General features: G+C 33.1%; 1 protein-coding gene across 1 annotated transcript; it reads left to right on the forward strand.

Annotated features, from left to right (window-relative positions):
* The first annotated feature begins 7,708 nt into the window (after positions 1-7,708).
* On the forward strand, positions 7,709-8,659 carry LOC128047425 (olfactory receptor 6C3-like). Its single transcript, XM_052639627.1, has one exon. It carries the CDS (start codon positions 7,709-7,711, stop codon positions 8,657-8,659), a length of 951 nt encoding a protein of 316 aa, XP_052495587.1.
* The last annotated feature ends 1,623 nt before the right edge of the window (positions 8,660-10,282 follow it).

The raw sequence follows: 10,282 nt of genomic DNA on the forward strand, positions 1-10,282 counted from the left end.
TCATTCTTAAATAGCAATGAAAGACTTTCACTTTGTCTGGCTGTTTAACAGTAACAATAATAACAATGCATTTATTTTAAAAGGTCAATAAATTGACCCAGTTATTTTCAAGATCATTCATTCTGTGAATTCTCTTTGAATGGTGAAATTTACATTTTGATATCAGGAGAGACCTTTCTGCAATAGAATATTTAATTTCAAGATATAGGTTGATTGATTTGTTGTATGTGCATGCTTAGTTACTCAGTTCTGTCCAGCTCTTTGCAAACCTATGGACTATATCCCATCAGGCTCCTGTATTCATGAGATTCTCCAGGCAAGAATACTGGAGTGAGTAGCCATTCCCTTCCCCAGGGGATCTTCCTGACCAAGGGATCTTCCTGACCAAGGGATCTAACTGGGTCTCCTGCATTGCCAGCAGATTCTTTACCATTTGAGCCACCAGAGAAGCCTTTTTTTGTATGTAATGCATTATCATATTGTGAAAAATCTCAGTGTTTTTTTCTTCTACCAGCCTGAGCCTTTTCATTCACTTTACTGTATAAGAAAACTATAGCTACTGTCCATTTAGGGAAAATTCCAACTGAGATGAATGGTGGCCAATTCTACTGGGAAATCATGTGATGTTTAGGAGAAAATGAGCATATCTTTTTGCTAATCCTCAAAGATCAGAGGAAAGTAATGTCTTGAAACTTACAAAAACAACAGGCTTTACATTGTCTGTAGACAAATTCATGGCAACTCACTATTTGATAAATATTTACTAATGAAGTGTAAAAGTCATTGTTCTCAATTAACAACAATGTTCTCTCATTAACAGCTGTACATAACTCTGATCCTTAAACCATTTTGGAATGTGAAGTGTCAACCATTCCTGGGATGTTTTGATAAAGCAATGAAGAATATACCCAAGTCTTTAAGACCTCATTTCAGACTTATCCTTCCTTAGGACTTATCCACATTTTTCCTGCTATTCCCATGAAATTTAGGATAACAAGCTTCATATTCCTTTCTCTCCCTTAAGAATTCTAATGTCTTCATGTTGAATCAGGCTTGTGGTTCATTTAGAGTGAAAATAAACCTATCCAATAAACTACTGCTTGCCAGAGGAAGGGGGGGTGATTGGGTCTGGCATATATACTCTATTGATCATTGTTCATTATTGCTCATCTCAGTCTCATCCAACTCTTTGTGGTCCTTAAGACTGTAGCCTGCTAGGCTCCTCTGTCCATGAGATTTTTCAGGCAAGAAATACAGGAGTGGGTTGCCATTTCCTCCTCCAGGCAATCTTCCTGACCCAGGGATTGAATCTGTGTCTTCTGTGTCTCTGCACTGCAGGCAGATTCTTTCTCTACTGGGCCACTGGGGAAGCCATACACTATTGTTGAGTAATTATTATAAATTACTGATAAATCTAATTATTTTCACATAGTATCTCTAGAGTTGTTTTTCATTTCTCATACTTTTATCGCCAACTCTTGCCAAGGATATTAGATATATTTTTTTCCCCATTCAAGTTCCCAGCCTTCTCTCATACACTTCCCTTCCTTCAGGCTAGACCTTCCACTCTATAACCATGAAATGACCTCATAATTATTCTCTGAAATGTTTTTAATTCCATGTTTTTGGACAATATTTCTTAAAAAATTAAAGACAGAAGAGGCAGTGCAAGAGCACACAAGAGAGACCTGTGTTTTATGATTTCACCAGAAAACACTCTTTCTAGAATTTCAGGAAATATTAAATTATGTAAAGCACTATTTTTAATTTACTCTACAATGTCCATATGTGTAATACATTCATCTCATTAGACTATTACATATACTCTCCTCTGCATATTGTGGCCTACCTAGTAGTTACGTGAAAACAATACAACTAAGAACATAATATGATTATATTTTCTAAGAACTCAAAAAACTTTTCTCATTATTCAGCTTAAATCTTTTGTGCCATATAATTTATCAATATGAATATACAGATTTAGGAAAACTGTGAAATACCCCCCTTTTTGGAAATATTTAATTAACATATATGTTGTTAACAATTCTTAAAGAAAGGCTGAAGAATGAATATTACCAGATACCATATATGACTTCATTTTTTTTTGTGGCCAGTTGTATATTTAAATAAATGATTGATGTTACGCTGATCTTTTCAATAATCAACAGCTAAGAGTTGTAACTTTCTCATATTTGTGGCTATTTTGAGGTAATATCTTACAGATACAATTCATTCAATACTCTGCTTAAATGACAAACCTAATTAGTAGGGATAAAAAAGCTCACATTGGAAAAGTTAATTGAGGTTAAAACAAATTGTAAGTTCGCTGTATTTTAAGCACTAGAAGATTGCATTGCTTTGGAAATGGTGTTGATTAAAATTTATAAAACGTTCATACAAGATTATGCTATTCTTACACTGAAATTTTATTTTATTTTTTAATGTTTTCCGTGAAGTCAAAACTTGAAATAATAATGAGGGATACTCAAACTCATCCTACATTTTTAAAACATTTATCCAGAAAGAGTATAACTGTACTTCACTGAGCCAAATTCTTCCTGATATTCATGTAGTATTATCAATTGAGAGACACAAGTCCAAAATTTACTGAAAAACAAATAAAACAACTTACTAAAAAATACTGAGGAGATTTCCACTTTGTAAGAAAGTTGTGGAATTACTATTTCCTTCCCTCATGCTGAAACATTTATGATTTCCTATCTTAACTGGAAATATTTGAAGATACTAAAGTTTAGACTTGATTGATGATTGTGAGTTCTTGACACCATAAACTGTAGTCTGGTAATTAAAACAACTGTAAATGAATTACAAAAGAGGAGTTTATGCTGATATTATCAGATAATGTAGCTCTCTACATAACTCTATACAAAGATACTGAAGTTTAGACTTGATTGATGATTGTGAGTTCTTGATACCATAAAGTGTAGTCTGGAAATTAAAAGAACTGTAAATGAATTACAAAAGAGGAGTTTATGCAGATATTATCAGATAATGTAGCTCTCCACATAACTCTGTACAAACTCCTTAGTGATTAGTATAAATGTTTACAATCTGCATGTAAACAATGATTATCAATATCAGAGGTAAACACAATTTTTCTGTAAAAGGGCATTATATCAATAATTTAGAATTTGCAGACCATAGTGTCCCTGTTGAAACTATTCAACTCTCCATTTTTGTAATACAAATGCTGCTATGAGCTTTGTGTGAATGGAAGGGCTCAGGCATGTCCAAGAAAACTTTTTTTTCTTTGTAATACTATGTTACATTATTATTATTATTATTATTATTTTTACTTTACAATATTGTATTGGTTTTGCCATACATTGACATGGATCAGCCATGGGTATATATGTGTTCTCCATCCTGAACCCCCCTCCCACCTCCCTCCCCATCCCTTCCATCTGGGTCATCCCAGTGTACCAGCCCTGAGCACCCTGTATCATGCATTGAATCTGGACAGGTGATTCGTTTCACATATGATAATATACATGGTTCAATGCCATTCTCCCAAACCATCCCACCCTCGTCCCCTCCCTCAGAGTCCAAAAGACTGTTCTATATATACATCTGTGTCTCTTTCGCTGTCTCGCATACAGGGTTATTGTTACCATCTTTCTAAATTCCATATATATGTGTTAGTATACTGTATTGGTGTTTTTCTTTCTGGCTTGCTTCACTCTGTATAATAGGCTCCAGTTTCATCCACCTCACTAGAACTGATTCAAAAGTATTCTTTATAATGGCCGAGTAATATTCCATTGTGTATATGTACCACAGCTTTCTTTCACAAAAATAGGAATGGGGTCAAATTTGGCCCATAAACCTTAGTTCACCCACCCCTGTTTTAGACTTTTGCCATAGACATTAACTCATATGCTATTTTCTTTATTTAATATGGGCTAATTTGATTGAAATGTGAAAATTTGATGATAGATGTAAGTTTTAAATTTAACTCCAGCTCTTTTTATTATGAAGGTAAATTAGCATAATCTTATGAAGTGTTTCCAGAGGAAAAGATGAGGCAAACATTTCTAACTCAGTTTTGGAGATTTTTATTCTTGATATCAAAACATAATGTAAGAAATTAAATATCATCAGCAATTTAAGCCCTATATTAAAAGATAAAGTACTAAAAGTATCAAAATTAGTATTTCATGTTACATACGATTTTATCCCAAAAGTAATTTATCTTTAGAAAGCTTATTTGTGGAATCAGTTACATTAAAGGATTAAAGATGAAAATTAAAGTTTGAAAAGAGAAAATCACATATCCTTGAACAAAATGCAATGACCAGTCATGACCAGTCTTTTAGTAAAATACAACAGAATATTTTTTTTTCAGTAGCATAAATAACCTGACAAGATCATCACAACTAAATATGCTATATGTTCCTTGTTTAACTCAATTTGAACAAGTTAACCAAAATGATATTTTGGGACAACTGAGTACCTCTGAGTATTGCAAGATGATAAATAATACCAAAGATTTTTGTCAATTTTACTAGCTTGAAAATTGCATCATGGTTAAGCAAAAATCAAAGATGTATTTTAGGAGTTCATACTGAAAATATACAGGGATGATAAAGTACTATATTTTGGTTCTGGTTTAAAATATATCAATAAAATTCTTTGAAAGTTTTAAAAAGACAGTTAATGCAAATATTTTAAAAGTCCTCATATTTATTAAGTCTGCTTGATCTGTAAATGAAACTTATTTCTCCAGTTCTCTTAGTGTATATTTGATAATATTCATAAGATAAGAATGATAGCAAACAATTTTAATGTTTGAAACAGTAGCCAAGTCTTGATAAAAATCAGTTATAAAATGAGAACTATCACCATAACTCCTTTCATTTAGTACTCTGCTGGAAGTTCTAGCCATGAAACTATCATAAGAAAAATAAATATATATAAAAATATTGGAAAGGAGGAAAAAAAACATGCCATTCATTGCAAATAACACAAGTTTCTTCCTAGGGCCTTAGTGTTTTACACTAAATATTTCTTTTACTGGAAAGTCTCCTTTCTCAGATATTTGCATGTTTAGCACCCTCCACTCCTTTAGGTCTCTGTTCAAATGTCACCTCAATGACAAACATCCACCCCAATGACATTTTTTAATATTACAGTATCTCCCCACTTCCATGATTTTTCAGTTTTCTCTTCTTTTACAAACTACTCATTAAAACATGAAAGATCATATATATAGTTTACTGGTCAATTATGTTCAGGTTTAATGTCTATATTCTCTTACATCCCTTACCCCATGAAAGCAGGGATCTTTATCTACTTTGTAGATGAACTGATACACTTCCAGCAGTGGTATGCTGGAGTTTGCCTGGACCATATCCTGGGAGCCAACAGCTGCAAGTCTCTTCTCACCTCTGAGTTCAGGAAGGATACACTGATAGCTTGAAATCTGCCATGGTGAGAGACTTCACCTTCATTTGTGTATCCAACTAGTGATTCTTTTCATATTTTCTTTCTCAAATTCATTAACAATAATACATGTTGCAATCAGTTGTTAAGGTTCTGTCGATTAACAGGGATTGACACTGCACATAAATTATTTAAATATGTTTATTTATTTTAAAATATTTATTGAGTATCCACTGCATGGCTGACAGATGTTCTAAATGAGAAAGATTAACGACTTCTGGTAAATGTTTAACAACTGCCTCTGTGGAGTTGCATAAATACAAATCTATTTGTAGCGACTTTCTGTTTCTATGATGTAAACTCAAAATTCAAGGCATATAAGCACACTAACTCTCTTAAGTCCAGAGTTTCTGGGAGAAAAAAAAGTAGATTCCTTAAACATAATCATACAAGAGTCAAATCTAAATTAAATTTTCATGCACTCAATATCACATGCTGTTTCTGAAGTTGACTCATGTATCTCAGTTATTTTGCCTTTTTACACTTTTTATCCATATTTACAAAACTGATTCACCTGTATCTTTTAATGCTGCCTCATTGGCCCTCTCTTTACTTAGATTCCCCTGGGCTAACAGGAGACAGATAAAATAAATCCAGTTCTATGTGTATGACATACATAGAGAAGAACATTCCTATTTTCTGTTTTCCAAAGCAGAATTTGCAGAAAATGTTAGGCTCTGAAGCCTAAGAAAAATGTTACTTAAATTGCATAGATAGATTATCATAGAATTAAAAAATATTCACTTAAAATCTTTGCATTAATACAAAGAAAATGTCTTAGTAAGTAGTGTTTCATATTATATGAAAAGGAGCAAGTGTAAGAAGTACATTATGAGTCTACCCAGGTGTAACTAAGTTTATACATAGAGCTTGGGTAAGAGACAAAGAGCAACTATGCATTGCATTATAATGAAAATATTCCTCAAATGTTGCAACAGCAAGAATGAAGGATATTGTGGGTCAAATATTACCAGTCTAACCATAATGAGAACTATAAACCTTGAGAGCCATGACAAAGTTAAATCACCATACTTGATTTGAGAGTACAAAAGAAACCAAATAATTTGCTAACTCAATTCACCAACTCTGAATTTGCATAAGTACAGAAGTAATCAGACTTTAAAATTTCAGACTAAATCATCAAGAAGAACCAGGGAGTAAGTATCTTGGTTATTTTCCAGTATAATAATATGATTCCATCTCATGAAAATGTTTTAAAATAGTATTTGTTTATGGGTTTGTGAATTCAAAACCTTTTGATATTAAAATGTGATTATTTACTAACAAGAAGACTATTCAGAGTCTTAAAGAACCAGCACAGTGATAAGTCTTGGGTTTTTCATTAACTTTTCTTAAGTTAAATGGTTTTCTGTTATAGATATAAAATGGCATTCCCTGTGTAAAGGAATATCTGCTTCCCAGTAAAAGTTTGACCATCTACTTGGACACTTTCTAAAGCAATATTGTAAAACAAAAGAAAATTGATGTGTTCATTGCATGAACTAAACTATTTCTAAGCAATATTTATTTTAGTAGCAGAAGTTACACTCTCTTGTCCTTCTGGCCTTTTATCAGAAAAAGAAAACAATGATGGGGGAAAGGTTTGCATCAACCAAACCCATAAGAAAGCAGAGAATACCAAAAAAATATTCCCATGGATAAACACATACACTAAAGTGAGATATTTACTATGTAGACTAGTCATTTAAACTCGTGAAAGTTTCCTAAACAAAGTGGGCCTCAGTTTTTCAAAATATAAATGTGGAAGAGGGCTACATAGCCTCTGTAAGCTTATAAACTCTGTATTTAGATTATCTACAAAGCATACTGGTTTTTATAATACTGAGGAAAGGAGAAGAATAAATTAAATATTATCATATTATTACCAAAGAAGCTAAATATTTTAAAGAATAATTTGAAGTCTTAATAAAGAAAATAGTAGAAGAAATGTCCCAGTTTAAATGTTAACATGTAACTTTTATTTCATCCATGGCCTGTGAGAGTGTATTTTTGAAGATGAGAGCTCAATATTTAACTTCAGATAATATTCATTACTTGCATGAAAGGTTGAAGGGAAACTGGAGAAAGTTACTGTATGGGAACAGAGATTTTAAATTTCAAACACTATCTTCATGATGGAAGCTTTAAAACTTTTGTATTCTATCCTCAAATATCTTTTACAGTTTTTGTGTCCAATAGGGAGAGCATACATTTTCTATTCTAAAGAGGGAGAAAAGAATCAGAAATGAAAAACCACACAAGACCCACAGAATTCATTCTTCTGGGGCTATCAGATGACCCAGAGCTTCAGACTGTGACTTTTCTCTTTTTAATCATCACATATATATTAAGTGTCACTGGAAATTTGACCATCATCATTCTCACCTTGGTGGACTCCCATCTACAGACACCTATGTATTTTTTCCTCAGGAACTTCTCTATATTAGAAATCTCCTTTACGACTGTCTCTATTCCTAGATTTCTGGGCACAATTATCACCCGGAACAAAGCAATTTCATACAACAATTGTACAGCTCAGTTGTTTTTCTTCATTTTCTTGGGTATCACTGAGTTTTATCTTCTAACTGCCATGTCCTATGATCGCTATGTAGCTATCTGCAAACCCCTGCATTATACAACCATCATGAACGACAGAGTCTGTGTATTGCTTGTCTTTTGTGCTTGGCTTGCAGGGTTCTTAAACATCTTCCCACCTGTTATTCTTTTTCTCCAGTTAGATTACTGTGATTCTAATATCATCGATCACTTTGCTTGTGACTATTTCCCCCTCTTGCAACTATCCTGCTCAGACACATGGCTCCTTGAAGTGATTGGTTTTTACTCTGCAATAGTGATTCTGCTTTTTACTTTGGCATTAATAATTCTGTCCTACGTGTTTATCATCAAGACAATTCTGAGACTGCCTTCTGCCAGTCAGAGAAAAAAGGCATTTTCTACATGCTCCTCTCACATGATTGTCATTTCCATCTCTTATGGAAGCTGCATATTCATGTATGCCAACCCATCAGCAAAAGAAAAGGCATCCTTGACGAAAGGAGTAGCAATTCTGAATACTTCTGTTGCTCCTATGATGAATCCGTTTATATATACACTGAGGAACCAGCAAGTGAGGCAAGCCTTTAAGGATACCATCCAAAAGGTTATCTTTTTCTCAAGTAAATGCAAATATCTGTAGCATTAAGAAATAAAGTTCTGGTCAATGATTTCTTTATTCATATTCTCTCAAAACTATTTCAGTACAGTTATATGATTCCTTTTTATTCATTCTTATTCTAAACTTCCCCACACGTTGAACCAAATAAATTTGATAAAGCTGAATATTGCTTCAGAATTTTCTGTAAATTGTTTTTTATTCATATGTATTTGATGAAGTATAAAGTGTTACAACATAAGCCATTTCGTTCAAGAAGAGAAATCTCAGGAATAATGTGGATTTCTGAAATGTTCACTCTTACAAGATAACAGAAATGAATATTATTAGAGAATTTTGATTCTATTTGGCATTTTTATAAAATCAAATAACCATATACACTAGCAGGTTGGAAATAAGATATAAATATTTACTTAAATATTTTTGAAGGATTATAAACATATACATATTCAAACTCTTTATAATACTATTAATAATTTTGATAATAATGAAGAGAAGGACAAGAAAGAAAAGGATAGAGAGAGATAATTTTGTTTAGCAATTACTATATTCCAGACTTATTCTAGAGAATGATTTTCTAGAAGAGAGTAATTTGTTCCTGTTGGCTCACTGAATCCTGCCAACAACATTCTGAGGTACCTGTAATTGTTTTTCTCTTGTGGAAATATTACTTTATCTTTTCCTCTGGAAATATCTTATAAGATTAGCATCATTTGTATGCATCTAAAAAATGTTGGAATCAAATTTTAAAATCTTACCGCTGTCAGGAATTTTCTCATTTTAGTCATCAACAGTTCAGTCACTCAGTTGTGTCCGACTCTGCAACACCATGGACTACAGCACGCCAGGCCTCCCTATCCATCACCAACTCCCGGAGTTCACTCAAACTCATGTCCTATGATTTGTTAATGGCACCCAACTATCTCATCCTCTATCATCCCCTTCTCCTCCCACCTTCCTTCTTTCCAAACATCAGGGTTTCTTCAAACGAGTCAGTTCTTCACATCCGGTTGCCAAACTATTGGAGTTTCAGCTTCAACATCAGCCCTTCCAATGAAGATTCAGGACTGATTTCCTTTAGGATGGACTATTTGGATCTCTTTGCTATCCAAGGAACTCTCAAGAGTCTTCTCCAACACAACAGTTCAAAAGCATCAATTCTTCAGCACTCAGCTTTCTTTATAGTCCAACTCTCACATCCATACATGACTACTGGAAAAAAAATAGCTTTGACTAGATGGACCTACTAGTCATACTACCTTATTTTAAATAAGAAATAATATATGGGTCAATATTTAGGAAAATTTTAAGACAGGAGGTCTTTGGCCCATCACCTATTTTTGTTAAAAGTTTTATTTAACACACCTAAGCCCTTTCATTTACATATTGTTCATAGCTGCATCCAAAATAAAGACAGGAAGAACTGAGTAATTGCATCAGGGACACTATGACTGCAAATTCTAAATTATTAATATATGACCCTTTTACAGAAAAAGTGTCTGTTGACCCCTGCTATTGATAATCAAAATAATTATACTGATAGCAAACATTTAAACTAACCACTAAAGAGTTTGTATAGAATGATGTAGAGAGCTGATTATCTGATAATATCAGTGTAGACTCCTTCATAACTTTTGTTAAATTTTT

Source organism: Budorcas taxicolor, chromosome 5, assembly GCF_023091745.1.
Source record: "Budorcas taxicolor isolate Tak-1 chromosome 5, Takin1.1, whole genome shotgun sequence".
Classification (NCBI taxonomy): domain Eukaryota; kingdom Metazoa; phylum Chordata; class Mammalia; order Artiodactyla; family Bovidae; genus Budorcas; species Budorcas taxicolor.

Excerpts from the sequence above, each read along its gene's own strand:
- LOC128047425 (XM_052639627.1), top strand. The coding sequence starts at position 7,709 with ATGAAAAACCACACAAGACCCACAGAATTCATTCTTCTGGGGCTATCA.